The sequence below is a fragment of the Strix uralensis genome, chromosome 8, assembly GCF_047716275.1.
Source record: "Strix uralensis isolate ZFMK-TIS-50842 chromosome 8, bStrUra1, whole genome shotgun sequence".
Lineage (NCBI taxonomy): Eukaryota > Metazoa > Chordata > Aves > Strigiformes > Strigidae > Strix > Strix uralensis.
The window spans coordinates 31,665,762-31,684,535 of NC_133979.1; the positions used below are offsets into that span (position 1 = coordinate 31,665,762).

The window sequence follows — 18,774 nt, forward strand, 5'->3', positions numbered from 1 at the left end:
TGCGGCTTCCACTATTTATAGGGGCTCTTGAAAGCGTGTCCACACTAAGGATTGTGATGCCAAGGCCAGCTTGATATTTAATGAGGATTTTTTTTTCTGTGCTATGATCTGTTCCTGATGTTCAGGTGCTGCTTGGTGCAGCTCTGCCTGCAAGGGCTTGTGGTGGTGGAGGTCTCTTCTTCCTGTCCAAGGTGTCCCCTGCAAACCCTTGGCCTCCACGTGGCCATGACTGTGATGAACTCTCTTTGGTCCAGCAGAACCATCTTGTCAGAGCCTGTTTAACTGAATAACTTGTAACTTTAACCTGGTATTTACATTTTTTTGGGGTGGAGGTTTTGCTGCCAGGCCAAGTTGTCTTTTGGTTGAACTCATCAGCTCGCTCCCAGCTCTAGCCTAACAAGGTTGCCCACAGATTCACCTGAAAGAGATGTCTTCAAATCCTCTACTCTCTCCCCTGATCCCAAGGCGAGATCAACTGTGCCTGAATTGTTTCTGACCATTGTTTGTCTAATATGCTCCTAACTCCTCCAATATTGGAGCGATGTGCTGCAGCTGTGGGTAGCACAAACCAGGCGGCAAGTCAGTCCCCAGAGAAGGCAGCATCATCTCTTAGCACAGGGCAAGTCAGCAAAGCAGGACCTGGGGACTCTGCCAAATGCCTCAATGCTCTTGGGATCAACGTGGCCTGGCTATGACCTTTGTTTTCCTAGGGTGGTGTTTTTATCTGAAAACTCATTTCAGCCCTTTGGTTTAGATAGGCTTGCCATTGGTTTGTTTTTATTTACAGTGATTACAGGTTGACTTGGTGTCTGTTCATTCAGCAGCATCTAATTTTGCTCAGGAGGGTGAGCTCATCTTTGAACTTTATTGGCGATGGCAGTGAGGCTTTGTGTGTTGTGTGTATTTTGGGTACCATGCTGAGATCCGTGCCTCTGTGGTACATCTTTTACCAACGCATCCGGTCCGTAAATCTTCATCAGTTTTTAAAAAAGAAAATTCTTTTTGATCATGGATAGCAGATACATTTGATCAGCTGCTTTTTTTTGTGCTGCTCTTCAGCTGTTTTAAACAAATCTGGCTGGTGCTGTTTGTGTGTTCACAGTCTGTCTTCCCACTTTGATATGGATTGCTAATTAGCTGCTTTTCGGCTCTTACTCTAACATTTCCTGGGTAGGATGCAGTTTCCAGCAATTCAACCAACCCTGCCTCATCTTTGCTCATCAAACCACATTCCTGCGGGTACTTCGTGGTATGACTCGACCAAAAGTCAGATAAGCTCATTCTGCCTTTAGTTAATAAACTGTAACCTGCTCGCATTTGTACCTCTTCATCTCAGCCACGCAATGGCCTGTGGCTTTCCCGTCCCCACGTGCTGTTCTTGCCTGGGTACCGTTTTCGGACACCCCAATGAGATTTAAGATGGTCTGCATTTAAAGGGTCTTTATCAATGTGCCCTTTTGACTTGTAATGGGCTTCACCCCGGCATGGGGAGGTTTTAGGCCAGTTAAAAGCAATTTGGCGAATGCGTCTGGCTGGGCACTCTCATCCTCTTCTAGCAGTTGGCAGGCAGGGGCCACCTCAACCCCCCTCCCACGCAGGGCAATTTACCCTTTTCTCCACCCCACAGCCTTGCAACCGTTTTTTCTAACACGGGACCCAAATTAGAGCAACAGCCTGTGCCCTGTGCACCCACCTCCCCTCCCTGTGATGCCTCTTCTCTCCTGCACACAGTTATCCCCCTCCCTGGCTGTGCTTCTTATCCCATCCCCATGCACCATCCACTCCCCACCCCACAGAGGAGCTGGGGACATGCTGAAGTGACACTTTTCCTGCTTAAAGTATTTTTTACTCTTTTTCTCATTTTTTTCCACCCCTTTCTCTATCTTTTTTTTCCCCCTCTGCCTCTCTCCATCCCCTGCTGTGTGCCTCGGCTTTGCGAGCTTGAAGGACGGCCAGATAAAAAGCTCCTCTTTCTTTCAGATCCTTTCACCAAACCACCCATCCGCCTCCTCCTCCCGCCCCATTCTCCTTGCAGATTTACGGGCAGCCCAGGGAGAAAGTGCCTGCATTAGCATTTTTAATAAAGAGCTGCTTGGAAGGGATGGCAGGGGGTGGGGAGGTGGGAAGAGGAGAAGCATCGGCAGCTGAAGCCTGAGCAAAGCCATTGCGAAGCAAAGCAAAGTCGAGGAGGAGCCGGGATGGGCATCACCGGTGGGAGAAGTTGGCAGCTTGGTGCTCGTGTCACATCTGGTGTCTGCTCACTCCCCATCAGGGTGGTGTTGGGTCATCATGGGTCCCCATTTTGGTCATCGTGGGGAGTGGGTCCTGGGGCTGCCAGAGGGGTGCAGGTGCTGTGGGGGTGCTTCTAGGCTGTTCACCGTGGGCTTGAATTCCTGAGCTGGCAGTGAAGGGATGTGGTGAGCACCTTTGTCCTCACCACTTGCTCCCAGCAGACTTGGAGCTGGTGCTTTGGTGCCATAATGGGGTTTGGCATGGCCATCCTCATGCCACTCGCTGGGTGGAAACCCCCAAGAGCACAGGGGTCAGGGAACCAGAGGTGAAGTCACCCATTTCAGTGCATAACAGCCGACCACCTTCTCCTCCAGGGGCATTTCAGCCATGCGCATGTGCAGCGACTTCTCAGTGCCTTCTCTAAAGACACTCCAACCTCTCTGCCAGGTCCCCTCAAACCAGCTGCTCCAGGTTAGCTCATTGTGGTCACATTCTGCAGGCACTGGGCTTTGATTCATCCCACCCATCTTGTCTAGGAGAGCTTTGCAGGGAGCGAGCACCAGCAGGAGCAGTTCTCAATGCTGGAAGTCAGTCTGACCTCGTCCCCTTGGGGCTGCAATTCAAGCATGGCTGTGGTCCTGTTGAGGTTGGTCAGAGCATCAGCACCAGCACCAGGTCTGGAGGGCTTAGCAGGTATTTCAGGAACTTCCACTCAAGACCAATTCTGGAGCAAAGCTTAGCTGATGGTCCAGCTGGAAAAAGCAAAGAGACCTGAAGATTGTCCTGGGGATGCACTGGCAGTGCTTTGACTGTGAGAACTTGCTGACTGAGTGTGGGGAGTTTGCAGGTTCTCAGCTTCCCTGGTGATCCTGTTTTGTTGTTTCAGATGCCTACCTGGGTGCCAAGGCTTGCAGGGAGCTGAGAGCTGTCATTTCTCTCCCATTTAATCCAATCTGATCAGGCACAGAGCTGCTTCTGATCAGTTCCCCTTTCCTTTGTGAGCTCTGAAGACCATGCAACCAAAATACCTGCCAAGAGCAACAAAAGCCAGAGCAGCGAGGTGTCTCCAGTTATCACAGAAAGCAGGGAGGGAGACAGCTACGTGGGCACATGCTTGCGTGCACGGGAGAAGGAGGAGGGGATGAAACGATGGCAGAGGCAGAGGGGGCAAAAGGCAGCAATGAAGGAGGTGGATTGTGCCTGGGGAGGAGATCTTGCCCCATCCTCTGCAGCAGAACGCACAAGTCAGCAAGGGTGCATGGGTGGAAATGTCAGCACTGAGCTCCTGGAGAGCTTCCTTGGAGAAGGAAGTGTGTCTCTTGCTGAGCTGGAGGTCTTGTGTGGGGACTGTCTCAGCGCTTATCTGCATGGTACCTTTACCATGTCCTTGCAGACTCATTGGTGCATGGCAGGTTGTCCCCTGCCACGTAGACATGTAGCTAAAGGCTGAACATTCCTTTCAATGGGCCTTTTTTGACCCCAAGTAGAGGCAAAGTGGAACAGGCTGGGGAGATGCCTCTTCCTCAGCACAGAGCCATCATCACATGAATTTTAGCCACAGTTGGAAATTGCACCCTAGGTGACACAACATGGCCTGGGTGCTGATTTCCATTTCCCAGGCAGGTCCAAGCCCACTGGCTGCACGTTCTGGACATGTTGGCATCCACGGGCTGCCAGATGTGCTGTCTGGCAGAGGTCCGGCAGCCACCGCGCCTCTGCAGTCTCTGCCCTGGCGCTGAGCTCCACTGCAAGCCAAGAATGGCTCTTCATAACCGCTTTTCCACCTGAGTCGATGGGGAACAATACCTTGCCTCTGCTTTTGTTCCCTGCGGGCGTGCTCCTGAGAAGCAAGAATAAAGCCCATCTGCGGGAGCACTGGAAGGCGGAGGCGCGAAGCATTCAAGGCTTTGGTGAGATGCAAGGAGCACATCGCCTTCCGGCCGAAGCTGACCTCATTCAGGGCAATCCGATCTGCGGGCTGAATGTAATCCCCTGCTCCCAGCCAACCGGGTGGGAAAATGGCATTGTATCCCAGCAAGGAAATGAGACAGCGTGCTGTAATCCTGCAATCAGGGTTTTTATTTATTATTTTTTTGTCCTTGCTGAAATAACTTCAGATTAGAAATTAAACTGCTTGTGCAGGAGAGCTGTAATTGCCTCTGGAGAAAATCCCCAGGCTTGTTGGCGGCACCTGATACTCTCACCCTGAATTTTAACAGCAGCAATGCGATGGGATGGAAAATCTCTTTCTCTCCCCAGCTCTTGCAAGGGGGATTTGGAGCTTTAGGTTTTGGGAGTGGGATTCGTGTTGCCTGATTCAAAACCCACTGCAGTTGGGTCTCCGTGCCTCCCCTCCCCTGCCTTGTCAGCCTCGCTCTGCAAGTGATGCTCTGCCAGTGGTACTGTGCTGCTGGGGATGTGTGTCCCAAGGTGGTGTGGTTGCGAGTGTCCCACTGAAGGGCACTGGCCACTGAATCATGGTTGCACATCACCCTGTGCTATCCAGGGCAGCAGGGATGAAGGAGATGGGGGCATCACCTCTCCAGCCTCCTGCTTGCCTCCAAGCTTCCAGCTTGTCTTCCAGACTCCTTTGCAAAGTCCCATGGGGGCTGAGACTTCCTCAGCTCCCCCCCTGAAACAGTGAATCCCAAGGCAGATCATGAAGCTGCAGCCCCGGACCTGACGTGCTCCCTTACAAAAGCCTTGGAGAGAGAGGGTTTTGGGTTTTGTTTTGCAATTCGATGGCTGTGACACAAATCCCTAAAACAGAAGCCGGCCAGATGGTACGTACGCAAGCGTGCAGAAGCATGAGGCTCACAGATGCGGGAGGAGGGACTGAAGTGCACTGTACCCCAATATAATGGATGCGATACACCACTGACCCGTTGGCAGGTTGGGGCTAGGGGGAGGATCTGATGTAGGAACCCCAAAATTGGGACCTTGGATGTGGGGCTGTTTCATCACCTTGTCCTGGCTTGGTTTGAGCTGTGTCAACCCAGGACCCCTCTGCACAAGAGCTGGAGGCTAAGAAGGTGAAGCATTTTGGGCTGTGAGTGGCAGTGGGGGCACAATGCCGGTGTGATGTCCCTGGATTTCTCTTCCAGGCCTTGGCCATACACCATCTTCCAGCGCGGCTTTGACTTGGTGCTGGGCGAGCAGCCATCTGACAAGATTTTTCGGTAAGCGGTAAAGGCAATCTGGTCAGCACATTTTGGGGCTCAAAAATATGCCTCAGGGCATATGGGCAGGCTGGTACCCCAGCTGGCAGGGCTGAGCATGGCTGTCCTGTGCCACCTCCTGGGGACACGTGAGCATGGCTAGGAAGGTCCTACTACAGCTGCCATATGGGATGCTGGATGCCTAGCAGCCAGTTCCTCCTCTTCATTTATGTTGAGAGTTAGGTTTAGGCTCTGAAGGAGGTTTTCTACTGAAAAGGGAAGTGCCTTTTTTAAAAAAAATTACTTAAATTACATGTGCTTTTTTGGGTTTATTCAGGTGCATTCGGAGGAGCCACCCCACTTTACCCTGCCCATCTGCCTTTGCTTGGCTGACATCCCTGCAGGGCACAGGGGAGGTTCAAGGGCTTGGTTTTGGGTAGAGGTAGCCCTCTGGACTCAGCGTTTCCCTCCATGCAAGCCTTTGCTGCTCTCCCTGACAGGTTCACCTACACCCTGGGAGAAGGCATGTGGCTGCCACTGAGCAAGAGCTTCGTCATCCCACCAGCTGAGCTGGCCATCAACCCCTCAGCCAAGTGCAAGACCGACATGACGGTGATGGAGGACGCAGTGGAGGTCAGGTAGGTGCAATGGTGGGGCAAGGGTGCTTAGGAGGCATTTCATCACACAAACTGGTGGTGCGTCCCTGGAACGAGAAGACCAACTCAGAGTGTGTGGGGGTGATGAGAGCTGGGACCCCTACCCCACATTTTGCAGGTGGAGATTAGTACCTCCATTAACCTGCCTCTCTTTAGTGCCTGCAAAGCTGAGCCTTCAGAGGTAGCTGTCATCATCTCAGTAGCTCCTGCAACACTCTAAAAGCTTGGCTGCCGCTTAGTTCACTGACAGCCCAAGGGAAACCTGAGCTCCAGAAAAACCCACACGGCAGCCGTGGTCATGCACGCATTTACAACGTCTCATTGGAGCAGTGACACATCTCCTCCTCCTCCTCGCAGGGAAGAGCTGATGACCTCCTCCTCCTTCGACAGCCTGGAGGTCCTTCTTGACTCCTTTGGCCCCGTCCGTGACTGTTCCCGGGACAATGGGGGCTGCAGCAAGAACTTCCGCTGCATCTCGGACCGCAAGCTGGACTCAACAGGCTGCGTGGTGAGTGTGCCCTCCAGGGACCTGCAAATCTCCTTCGGTCTGAGCAAAGAAGGGGAGGGTGCATGGGGAACTACTGCACCCTTTCTCCCTTCCCATCCCTTCAGGATTGATATTTTGGAGTTGGTTTTGGAGCGGAAGAGATGTTTTTGGGCTGGCATCTCCTCCATCCCTGCCCTTGCTGCACACACACATGAGGGAGTGAGAGCGTGTCTGCTTTGCTGGCTCTGTGGGAGGTCCCACATCACTTGCACATGTACCCTGTCACCACAGCAGCTGCTTTGCTGTGCAGAGAAAGTGTGTGCCCTAAAACAGAGGGGTTTGTGGGGCTGGGCCATCCTGCTGTGTTGCCACCAGGGTGGGGAGGCTGTGAGCATGGGGCAGCCAGTGGGTCCCTGGAGCTGTGTGCCACCCTGCACCTACCAGAGCAGGGTTGAGCCCAGCCCGTTACTTTGGGGGGGAGGGATGGCTTGGGGGGCTCGCACCCCAGGGGCTGCACTCCCTGGAGGCAGAGGAGGCAGGAGGAATATCTGCAGCCATGGGTGGTGTTGCCACCATCTGTCCCGCAGCCCTCAAGCATCACTCAGGCTGCAATTTCCAATGGTGAGCAGCACTGGAGCCCTCCCCTTTAGCTCACACCCCTGGGCCAGATTTCTACCCTGGGGTCTTCATCTCTTTCCCCCCCACCAGTGCCCATCGGGACTGAGCCCCATGAAGGATGGCACGGGCTGCTACGACCGTCACGTTGGTGTGGACTGCTCAGATGGCTTCAATGGGGGCTGTGAGCAGCTGTGCCTGCAGCAGATGGTCCCCCTGCCTGAGGAGCCCCTGCTCTACAACATCCTCATGTTCTGTGGGTGAGTACCCCATCACTGCCGTGGCCACAGGGACGCTCCCGAGGTACTTCTGTACCTTGCCACTGCCACCCTCAGCTCGTAGGGTTGGCTGGCTTGAGAGGGAGGTCTCCTCCATTCCTGGTGTCCCTTCTGAGGTGGCCTGCTGGCCCCTGGTGCAGTGGGCACTGCAGCTGATGGTGGACCCTGTGCTGGCTTCCCAGGTGCATCGAGGACTACAAGCTGGGCACGGACGGGCGGTCATGCCAGCTCATCTCGGAGTCGTGCCCTGAGGCGGGGGACTGTGGCGAGCCCCGTGAGCTGCCCATGAACCAGACGCTCTTTGGAGAGATCTTCTACGGTTACAACAACCACTCCAAGGAGGTGGCCACAGGGCAGGTGCTCAAAGGGACATTCAGGTGAGTTGGGGATGTGGGGACGTGACCCCAGCAGGGTGAGACCTTGCTGTCCTCTCCAAGAAGGTGGCATTGGAAGCAGCCTGGGGCTGGACCTTAGCAGACTGCCTGATCCATCCATATCTGGCCAAGATTTGCAGGCTGGTGGGGAGGGTGCATCCGAAGCTTTCCATTGAGAGTAGACATTGTTGTAACCCATGCCCAAAGGAAAGGCTTGGTGCTGGGTGGCTTTTTGGGATGGATCACCAGCTGGTGGGGATGATCCTAGGCAGTTCCCCTGTCCTCCAGCCCTGCTCTCCTCTCTGCAATTAAATTTCAGGCAGAACAACTTTGCCCGGGGACTGGAGCAGCAGCTGCCGGATGGGCTGGTGGTGGCCACGGTGCCTCTGGAGAACCAGTGCCAAGAGGAGCTCTCTGACCCCACGCCTGACCCGGAGTTCCTCACCGGTGAGTGTGTCTGGCTGTACAGTGCTTCTCCCAGTGGGGCAGCTTCCAGCATACCTGGCTTCAGCACCTACACCTCCCAGAGGATATAGCTACCATGGGATATGTCTAATCTGGCTTTAGCATCCCGTACTCACCTGCAGCAGTAGCAGCAGCGGTAAGAGGAAGGCATTAAAAATGAAGGAGAGGGAGAGGCTATAAATTAGTTATGTGGTGTAAAACCTCAAGCATCCATTGGATATTTGAGATATTTGCAAAAAGGATTTTTTTTTTTTTTATTCAAGGCAAAAAAGGGTTCCAAACACCTTTCATTTGATTTCCAAATCAGAAACCCTTTGCTGGCATAGTGAAGCATTCAAAACCTGCTGCAGCCAAACCAAAATATTTTGGTTTGTCCTGCCAGATCATCGTGGGTCATGAGTGACAGGGTTATCATGGATTCCTAGACAACCTTCAAGGATTTACCTTTCTTCCACCAAGTTGACAGCACCCCTAAATAGCCTTTGTTTTCTCAGTGCTTGTTGCTGTTGGCTGAAATGGCTGAGGACACTGGGCAGCTACTAAATCAGGGGTGTGGATAATAAGGTGTTTTGGAAGGTCTCTGCAGGGTGGGCTCATACAGAACTTATGAATTCTCCCTGTTTGGCAGAGGTCCCAGGAGGGTTTTGAGGAGCACCTGTGGACTGCACGCAGGGTCCGATGGGTGCTGTCTGCCCCGATGGGGTGCCTGGCAATGTAGGTGTGTGTGCAGGCAGATGCAGGCAGGGAGAGGGTGCTGGCAGGGCTGAGCTCCCCTTGGGGAGCCATGTCAGTGGGTCACCCCTGCAACTGTGGGGATGCTCAACCCTACCTGGAGGTGTTGGAGGACACCTGCCTCCCAGGGGGGCTCTGCTGTCCTCCCTGCTGCATTGACACAGTTACATGGATGTAGTGGAGGTGGCACCATCACAGCCTCAGCATCATGACGAGGTCGGTGGGGCTGGGACTCTGCTGGCAATCATGCCAGGGAGGCAGAAGCCAGTAAATTATCCTGTTCATTTCCCACTGCTCTACTGGCTCTCTGTGGCTGATTAAGAAAAAAAAAAAAAAAAAAGGAAAAGAAGTAAAATCTTCTCTGCTTGTCAGTAAGCAGATCTGGATATTACTGTGAATACACAAGAGGCAGAGCTGCTGAGTAAGGAAGGGCAGTTTTTTGCATAAACACTTTGAAGGGAAGAGCAAGGCTTTGAAGCTGTTGGTAGCAGCCAGCACTGAAGGGAGAGGCACTGGAAGGCAAAGGATCTTATCCTCCTTATCCTCTTGCCTTCATTTCTTGTTATGGGGCGGGGGGGATGCCCGTTGTTATCCTCCTGAACTCCTGCTGTGTGGCTGTTTAGCAGCAGCGTTTGTTGCTTCGCTGCCGAGCGGAGGCGTGCCGTGTTGGCTGTACGGCAGCAGTGCTGCGAGGGAGCAGGTGGCTGTGTCCCAGCATCCTGCTGCGGCAAACCGAGGGATGCTCCACTCCCCAAAATCAAATACATGAGCACCCTTCAATTCCCTTTCTGGGGCTTTGTCCAAGGCTCGGTGGCCTCTCTGTCCCTCTGCTCATGGAAGCTGAGCTGCCATTGCCATGGCTTGTACCTTGGGCAGGATGAAGTGGCTGCCCAGCCCTGGTCTCCATGAATTTCTGTCTCCCATAACACGCAGTTCAATGGCTGGAGAACAGGATGTCTTTTCCTGGAGAAGGAGAAACTTCAGGTCCTGCTCAGCCCCAGCGTTGCCATAATGTCCCAAGGGAGCATGAGCATTGACAGGTGTGCAATTTTCCCTCATACGCATGTGTCCTGCTCTACTCAGTCCTGGCCAAAGGGGACCCAAAGCCTCTTGTCTGGCCACACTTGGGCACACGTGGCATGACGGTGACCGTTCCCAGGCCTGCAAACAGCTCATTAAAAAGCACAACTCTCATTAGTGAGATAATTAGCACACCTGGGTATGTCTTGGGAGCGGACGCCGGGAAGGAAGCAGGAGGGGATGCAGGAGGCTCATTATCTTCCGACGCAGAGCCCCGGATGGCAGGATAAAACAAGCCCATGTGTTTCCCTTCAAAGCCACGATTTTAATTGCTAGGGAGCAGCTGACCTGCAGCTCTGAATGCCTTGATGTCTCCCTGGGTGGACATGGTGTGTGCACAGTCCTTTCTCCCGGCTTCTTCCCACCCCACTGGCTGTGTTGCCCCAGGCACGGCACAAGGGGCTGCAGCCACCCCCATGGTGAGGCGTCCCTGGGCAGCAGCACTGAGCCCCCCTGTCCTTTCTCTGGCAGGGATGGTGAACTTCAGTGAGGTGTCCGGGTACCCCCTCTTGCAGCACTGGAAGGTGCAGTCTGTCATGTACCACGTCCGGCTCAACCAGCTGACCATCTCCCAGTGTAAGTATGCAGGACAGGGGGGAGGAAGGAAAAAAGGGGTGGCGAGAGGACACACCGCCTTCTTCTGGCAGGTGATGGGCTCAGAGGTTGGTTGCCCATCGGAAGCATGTAGGGAGGTGCCAAGGGCTTGGGGTCTTCTGGGATCCGAGTGTCTCCTCCCATCTCCTCCCCAGCCTTCAGCAACGCACTCCACTCTCTGGATGGGGCCACCTCCCGCGGAGATTTCGTGGCGCTGCTGGACCAGTTTGGCAACCACTACATCCAGGAGGCAGTGTACGGCTTTGAGGAGTCCTGCTCCATCTGGTATCCCAACAGGCAGGTCCAGCGGCAGCTCTGGCTGGAGTACGAGGACATCAGCAAAGGTAGGAGCCCCGCTCGTCCCTAGGAAGGGTCCCCACTGCCACCCTATGGGAGCGGGAAGCTGAGTTTGCTTTCTGCATAGCCGGGAAAGGGCACAGCCCATGTCAGGGCTGCATCCCATCTCATCCTCTTATTTACACCTCACTCTCACACCCTTTGAAGCCAGCAGAAGGACTCCCATGCATGGCAGCAGGCATTAGTCCGGGCCAGAAACAAAGATAAATACCCACATCCCCAGGGAGATGAAAGACGAATGCACTAATCCCACCAAGCCATCCTGCCTGATTCTGGACTTAACTGTTATTTGTCTTTAATCCTGTTCCTTCCTTCCTTTTGTCTCTGCCATATCTGCTCTCTTCCACTTGCATCCCGCGGCCAGAGTTTTCTCCTTCTAATGTGTTTCCTTCTTCCAGGATGTCAGTGCTGTGTTTTAATATCTCCAAACCAGTTATGAACTGGGAGGTTCACCATGGTGCAGAGGGCATCCAGCACTGCTGCATCCCCTCCAGTGCTCTCACTGCAGCGAGTTGTGACAGATCCCTAGTGAAAGGCGCTTTGCAGAGAGGCGATGGTTTGGATGCAAGATTTCCAAAAGCAGAGGCAGCCTAACGCCTGCCTGCTTCTAGCTGTCACCAGAACCACAGCATCTCTTGTACTGGCCTTTGCAAAGCTGCCCACAGGCGTTTTGCTGCCTGTGCTGGGGACACTGGGTTGCACCGCCCAGGCTGGGGGGACAAGCCAGAACCAGCTCCCAAGCCTGGACATGGGAGATGCCGAGTGAAGCTGCTGCTTTTTAGGTGACCTTGGTTTGCTGCCCCCTGCCCAGAAGCTCCTGGGCATGGGCAGCATGAGCTTGGAGCTCACTGCCGCATCGTTTCCATCATGAAGCTTCATAATTCTCAGTGTTGGCACCAGCCTACGGTGCTGCTCTTGCTGTGCTTCGGCTGTGAAGACATTTGTTTTCTCTCCAGGACTCTTGTGTGGGAAAGGCTTCTCTGTGAGCCTGAGTCTGGATCCTGCGGGCTCAGACGTCCTGGAGCCTGGACTTCTTCCCAAGCCCACCTGCGACAGTACAGACCCGTTGCTGTTTTGCTGTGGGCTGTCTCCAGATGTAGCATCTTTTGATTGCAAGTACTTTTTTTTTTTCTGCTGTAATTTCCTCCTCTTTGATTTTCCTGCTTGGAGGCTTTTCAGGTCTGGCAGTCTCTTTCCACCCACAATATCACATTTCGGTTTCGCTCTGGCACCTGCCACTTTCCCTCCTTTGCGTTTTGTTTGCAAACGTCAGGAGCTGGATATCGATTGAGAAATTGCAAGAGACAAATCATTCCTTGGCTCCTCTGCTTTCCCTCAGCGCCTGCTAAGCTGCAATTCACAGCCAGCCCAAAGCGATCCATTTCCAGCTCGCTGGGGGAGCGAAGCAATGCTCTTGTATCCCGGGTTTTGTTTAACAGCCTTGTTTTCTTTGCAGGAGTCTTGAGGATAGGCTAGCACTGGCCCATTTCTCAGCAAACCCTTGTAATGGGAAGATCTTCCTGTTGAGCCATGGACGTGCTCTCCAACGGTTCCCTGCAGCAACCAGCCCGCACTAAGCCACTGCTGGCAATGCCCTGAGCCTGCCCCAGGGGCCAGGCTTTGCCTGAGCATTCTTCAGCTTCCTCTGACCCCACTGGCCCCACCTTGACCATCATCAGTGGTCCCTCTGGGACCCTCTTTCTTTGGTGCAGAGGCAGGGACATCCTTCAGTAGGGCTTTTGGGTGCAAAGCACCATTCCTCTGCATGGCAAGACTTGCAGCAGTGGGGTGATGCTAGCCAGAGCACCTCAGTGACAGCCAGATCCTACCTTCTTGACTGCTGCGCCAGGATTTTTCTCCTTGTGTCAAAATACTTCCTGCTATGGGACAGCTGGAGAAAAGCTCATCAAGTGCAGGGTCTGGCTCGCTGCCCTGGGTGGTGAGGACATGGTGTCACCCAGCATCAGGTTTCTTTGCATAGAGCTGGGAAAAAGGTAGCCCGTGGCAATGCTTTCCTGCTGCAAATCTTTTTCCAAGCCTGTTGGGTTGCAGGGTTGACATGGTATGACCTGCAGATATTTCCCTGTGTGCACAGGGCAGAGGGTAAATGAGCCTTCAGCCTCGTCACCGTCTGGCTGGGGGTCTGCAGTCCTGATGAACATATCTGCCTCCATCTCACCATTTTCTTTTGCTTTGTGATGTTGCTTTGTAAGCTAAGTCCTGAGGAAGAGACCCTATTTCCTTGCCCCACTGCAACTTTACCCACCTCCATTGTGCCCTGAGACAGGAAGAGCGAGGTTTGAGCCAGCTCCTGAAAGGGAACTACTGCCCATGTCCCTTCCCCTGCGTGGGGACTGAGTGCAGGAGGGGTGGAGGGGCTGGAGAGGGGCTTGGTGGCTTTGTAGCCATCTTGGGAGCTTTCTGGGCATTGTGAGGAACCAGCAAGTCTTCCCTGCTCATTCTGAGCTCTTTGGTGCTGCTGGCTGCAGACCTTTGCAGGGTGGGGTGGTGGTGATGGTGGTGGTGCACTGAGTGAGAATCATTGCTGTTGCACCCTGGTCTGACACTCATCCTCTCTGGTCTCCAACATGCTTTGTCACATCAGCTTTGATGGGGGCTCTTGGGAACCAAGGGACTCGAGCAAAGAAATCTGCTGTTGGGCCAAGAGGGCTTATGCAGCGGAGTGATTTGGCAGGGGGTTTTGACAGAGTGTCAGTGTAGGATGAAGGTGCCTAGGCAGGTCCTTCATGAGTCTCCAGCCACATGAAGGAGGCTCCCTCTCGTGGGGACCTGCTGCAAGGGTAGGCTGTCCCAGTGCCAGGCGAAGGGCTGGGGCTGGGGAAGCTGAGGCATGGGGATACAAAAGGACCTGTGATACCAGAGACCAGGGTGGACTTCTCATTCCTGATTTCTCCTCTGAAGACCAGTAAACACTTCATCCCTACAGAACAAATGGGGAGCTCTTGAGGGTACAGAGCAGGGTCTCTGGGCAGCACTGCCTCTCTCCTGGGTAGAAGGTAGGGCTCTAGGCCCCTTACATCCTCTTATCGATGGCTTGAAGCCCATCCTGGTGCCCCTCTTTTCTCCCTTCCCCAGGCAACTCCCCCTCAGATGAGTCAGAGGAGCGTGAGCGGGACCCCAAGGTGCTCACCTTCCCCGAGTACATCGCCAGCCTCTCTGAGTCAGGCACCAAACGCATGGCAGCTGGTGTGCGGATGGAGTGCCAGAGCCGTGGACGCTGCCCGTCCTCCTGCCCGCTCTGCCATGTCGCCTCCAGTCCTGATGTGCCAGCCGAGCCCATCCTGCTGGAGGTCACCAAAGCAGCCCCCATCTATGAGCTGGTCACCAACAACCAGACCCAGCGGGTGAGAAGCCACTGGCTGGGGATGGTGGGGTGGGCATGGGGGCTGGAAGGACAGCATTGGGGTGGTCTTCGCAGGCAGCTTGCCCTGGTAACATCATGTCAAGCCATGGCAGCCCTTGCTCATTGGCTGGCCCTGCTCTCCAGGGTGGATGGACCATGCTGAACCTACCAAAGGTGAACACTGACTTGAGTGCTGACAGGATGGAAGTTCACCTGCCTAGTGTTCAACCCCTTCTCCTCTCTCTCAGCTCTTGCAGGAGGCCACCATGAGCTCACTGTGGTGCTCAGGTAGTGGGGATGTCATCGAGGACTGGTGCCGCTGTGACTCGAGTGCCTTTGGGGCTGACGGGCTGCCCACCTGTGCACCTCTCCCACACCCCATGTAGGTCTCCATGCATGCCCATCCTGGCCTCTTGGTGTGATGGGTCTGGGAGGAGGTGACAATGACCAATGGTGTGGTGGCAGGAAGTGGAGGGACTGGGGTGGTTTTATGGGACAGGTTTGCAAGTGGATGGGGGACCTGGAAACCAGGCAGAGAGAGCAGAGATGCAGTGTCTTTTCTACATTCAGCTGAGGACTGGGGAGCTGGTGTTGGATCCATCCTGGTAGAGCAACCCCAGGGAAGGAGCCCCTTGGACCAGCATGCCTAGAGCCAGGAGAGGGGTAGTCGCTTCTCTCCTGAGGTTGCTCTCTCCCACGGGTGACTTTGCAGCCCTTTTGCTGTGATAGAGTAATGCAAAAACAGTCCCTACAAACTACCTTACAGAAACCAACTAATTTCTCGTGCATTTGCATGTGGTCTGCACAGCAGTGAGTGGCACTAGCAAACACACTCATGCTGCCTTTTGCACCAGTTATGGGGACTGGCTAGAGAGGTTTTCCTCAGCATCTCCCCCATATCATATGCCTCAGCTTGGTGGTTTTGCTGTCTTTTTAAGGCACAGAGGAGCAGAAAGATGGTGATAGATACGGGTGAGGGTGAGCCTGGGTGGGTGGTGGGCAGACCTTGCCCTCCTGAGACGCTGACCGGCCGGAATTGCCCCCCAGCCTGCGGCTCTCCACCGTTCACGAGCCCAGCAGCACACTGGTGGTGCTGGAGTGGGGGCATTCGGAGCCCCCCATCGGGGTGCAGATCGTCGACTACCTCCTCCGTCAAGAGAAAGTCACTGATAGAATGGACCACTCCAAGGTGGAGACAGGTGAGTGGGGACTCCACTGGTTCTCTCTGGGGAGGGTGGGATGGAGATGTTGGAGGAGAGCCTCTGTCTCCCTCTTTGCAAGGGGGTGCTGCAACACATCCAGTATCCTGTGGAAGAGAAAGCAGCCCCTCTTCTGCCCACCATGCTGCAGAAGTGGCAGCTCCATGCCATGGTAATGAGCCTTGCTGGAAAAGAAATGGGTCTATCTCTGCACCAACCTCATGCATGAGCCTTGGTCCCCCTTGGCACCAGGCAGTGTGGTAGTGGGCACAGACCTGAGCGGCTCTCCACAGCCCTGGGGACACCTGTCGTCACCCATGGCGCATCCTCCCCTCTCTCCCTAGAGACGGTGCTGAGCTTCGTAGATGACATCATCTCTGGTGCCAAGTCACCCTGCGCCATGCCAGCCCAAGTGCCCGACAGACTCTCCTCCACCATTTCCCTCATCGTTCGCTGTCTGGAGCCCGACACCACCTATATGTGAGTTGCCTCCCCTGTGCCATGCCCATGGCAGTGCTATCACCCTGACCGTGGTGCTCCTCTCTGATGCTGCCTGTGTTTGCATGAGGTCTTGGGAGTCTAGAGCTTCACCTTTTTCCTTCTCGGCCAGGTTCACGCTCTGGGGAGTTGATAACACAGGAAGACGCTCCAGGTCCAGTGATGTGACGGTCAAGACCCCCTGTCCTGTGGTAGATGATGTGAAAGCTCAAGGTGAGATGGAGGGATCTGCTGGACTGTGATGCTTGGGACAAGCAACAGGGTTCCCCATTCTAGCACGTCCCCACACACATCTCGTGACCTGGCTGTAGCATTTCCTTCACCCATGCTGGCCCAGGTACTGCCACGTGGTGTTGAGGGCTGGTGTGGAGGGTGGCAAGAGGCACACATCCTCTCCTCAAACAAACACAGAGGCACTCTGTGCTGGTGGAGGGGTGGGAAGATGGGTGGAGGGGCAGGCATTCAGGACATACCAAAATAACCAAGAAGACCTCCCTGTCCTCCCCAGAAATCAACTGGTGGTTTAGGTGGTGGCTGTGCTCAAGAAACCCCAACTGTGGACCTTCTCATAAATAAATGGTATTTCACTAACAGTACCTGATGACACCATGTCTCTTTTCCTGGACCAAACCAGGGGAACCTAACCCGGACTGAGTCCAAGGAATGCCATCTACTCTGTTGCTTCTCCATTGGGACTTTGTCTTGATATGATGTAAATCATAACCCAGGGGACAAATCTTGGCTTTGGTCTTGTTTTCCCTAGAGTTGAACTTTAGCCTGGTGGGCTTTGTTCATGCCTTTCCTTGCACCCCACTGAATACACCCTGTCCTTCTGCCCAGAAATAGCAGATAAGATCTACAACCTCTTCAATGGCTACACCAGCGGCAAGGAGCAGCAAACAGCCTACAACACTCTGCTGGACCTGGGTTCCCCCAGCCTACACCGAGTCCTTTACCACTACAACCAGCACTATGAGAGCTTTGGGGAGTTCACCTGGCGCTGTGAAGATGAACTGGGGCCCAGGTAGGCTCAGGATCTGGGTTGGCTAGGCAGGCAGGCCTGCCCACCAACAGGCTTATCCCTTGTTGGTCACCAGGAAGGTGGCTCTCTGGCAAGTTTTGTGAATTTGTTTGATGATAGGACTTAAGAGTCTCATAGTGGGGTTCCTGTTTTGCTGGATGCTGTGCATATGTTTGGGGTCCAGACATCTCCCTTGAAGGACCATAAACATAGGATAAGGTGGAAGATGGTTAGACCATTATCTACACATCATCCTTGTCCATCTCACAAGCCCTGTACTGTCTCTGGAGTTTTGCCTAGTCCGTTCATGCTATGCAGTGTGGGAAGGGGATGGAATTCTCTTTCTCCCTCAGTAGCTGGTTCCACAAACCAAAAGGCAAAAAGTCTTGGAAAAATAATGCACCTTTAAGGAATGGATGTTGTTGTGGGTGAGAAGGGGAGGGAGTGTGGTCTGAGTGTGTTTCTAGAGAAGGGCCCTATGCATTGATGGAGGGAAGAAGGTGCAAGGAGGTGGTCGTACCTTCAAGCCTGCTAGAGAAGGTGACACAGAAGAGCTCAGTTGTGGAAGCTGCTGGATAAAGTGTTCGTGCAAACACACATACGTGTGCTGGGCCATGCAAAGATCAGACTTGGCTTTCCTCCTTTTCCTGGGCTTTGGCTTGAGTTGAATGCATCTCTGTGTGTTGAACTCACTGTCACTTGCGGTCCAGAGCAGGCAGTGGATTGACATTGGGTCAGAATTGCATGTGTTTCCTCCCTTTTGATCCATCACTGCGGTCATGTAGGGTGATTTCAGGGACACGAGTGTTTTTGGTGCCCAGGCAGTGCTAAGCTGCCATGGCAGGTTTTGGAGGAGGTTGCCCTGAGGTCTTCCTGAATGAAATAGTCCCTTCGTGCCTGAGTGAGCACTATGTCCTCTCCCTGGGCTCCTCCAGGTCACTGCAGCCCCTCTAGCTACCAGGGGATGGGGTGCCTTGTGCCCTGGGCTTGCAGAGGCAGTCAGATGTTCCCTTTTTCCCATGTCCTCAACATCTGCTTTTGTCTGCGTGGTTTCCCAGTAACGTGGATGTTTCCAGTCAGTTTAGCAAGCTGGGATGGGAGATTGTGTGGGCTGCAGTGGCGTTTCATAGCATCTGGCCTCCAAAGAACTGGAACCTTGAGCCCATCCGGAAATCAGGATTACTTCAAATGTACGTCAGCACCAGCTTCTATCTATGAAATGCATGGCCTTCACCTTACCCCCTGTCACACAACTCCTCCTGCTGTTCTCACAGTTCTAGCTGTCTTCCAGCCCTGCTTCTCCAGGTTATCACTTGTGGATTTCTAGCAGAGGACTGGAGATCCACTGCATACCTTCTCTGACCTCCAAATCTCCGTTAGGTGGTCAGAAAGACTCAACAAATAGATGGTCATTGTCTTGCACTTAGAGTCTTAGGCACGTCTCCTAGTCCAGCTTTGGTGGGAAACTCCTAAGAGTTCCCCTACTCCCTGGGACAAAGCTGGGGTCTCTCCTCTTTCCTTTTTTCCCATTTATGTTCTAAGAAATATGAGCACTTTGAGGCACAGTCTCAAAGTTCAGTAGTGACATCCCGGCGTGTGGAGCCTCGTTAAGGCTGAGGCTCCCACCAGCTCCTCTGCCCAGGGTTGCTTCATTCCCATGACAC

General features: G+C 53.9%; 1 protein-coding gene across 2 annotated transcripts in view; it reads left to right on the plus strand.

Moving 5' to 3' along the window:
- ASTN1 (astrotactin 1) overlaps positions 1 to 18,774 on the plus strand; it is a 57,016-nt gene that overhangs the window by 30,747 nt on the left and 7,495 nt on the right. For both annotated transcript variants that reach the window (XM_074877019.1, XM_074877020.1), the window contains exons 9-22: positions 5,337 to 5,411; positions 5,891 to 6,028; positions 6,404 to 6,554; positions 7,242 to 7,408; positions 7,609 to 7,803; positions 8,120 to 8,247; positions 10,549 to 10,653; positions 10,827 to 11,015; positions 14,125 to 14,393; positions 14,641 to 14,774; positions 15,440 to 15,591; positions 15,936 to 16,071; positions 16,202 to 16,302; positions 16,930 to 17,113. In XM_074877019.1, the coding sequence (XP_074733120.1) occupies positions 5,337 to 5,411; positions 5,891 to 6,028; positions 6,404 to 6,554; positions 7,242 to 7,408; positions 7,609 to 7,803; positions 8,120 to 8,247; positions 10,549 to 10,653; positions 10,827 to 11,015; positions 14,125 to 14,393; positions 14,641 to 14,774; positions 15,440 to 15,591; positions 15,936 to 16,071; positions 16,202 to 16,302; positions 16,930 to 17,113 (2,124 nt within the window). The remainder of the gene's footprint in view (positions 1 to 5,336; positions 5,412 to 5,890; positions 6,029 to 6,403; positions 6,555 to 7,241; positions 7,409 to 7,608; positions 7,804 to 8,119; positions 8,248 to 10,548; positions 10,654 to 10,826; positions 11,016 to 14,124; positions 14,394 to 14,640; positions 14,775 to 15,439; positions 15,592 to 15,935; positions 16,072 to 16,201; positions 16,303 to 16,929; positions 17,114 to 18,774) is intronic.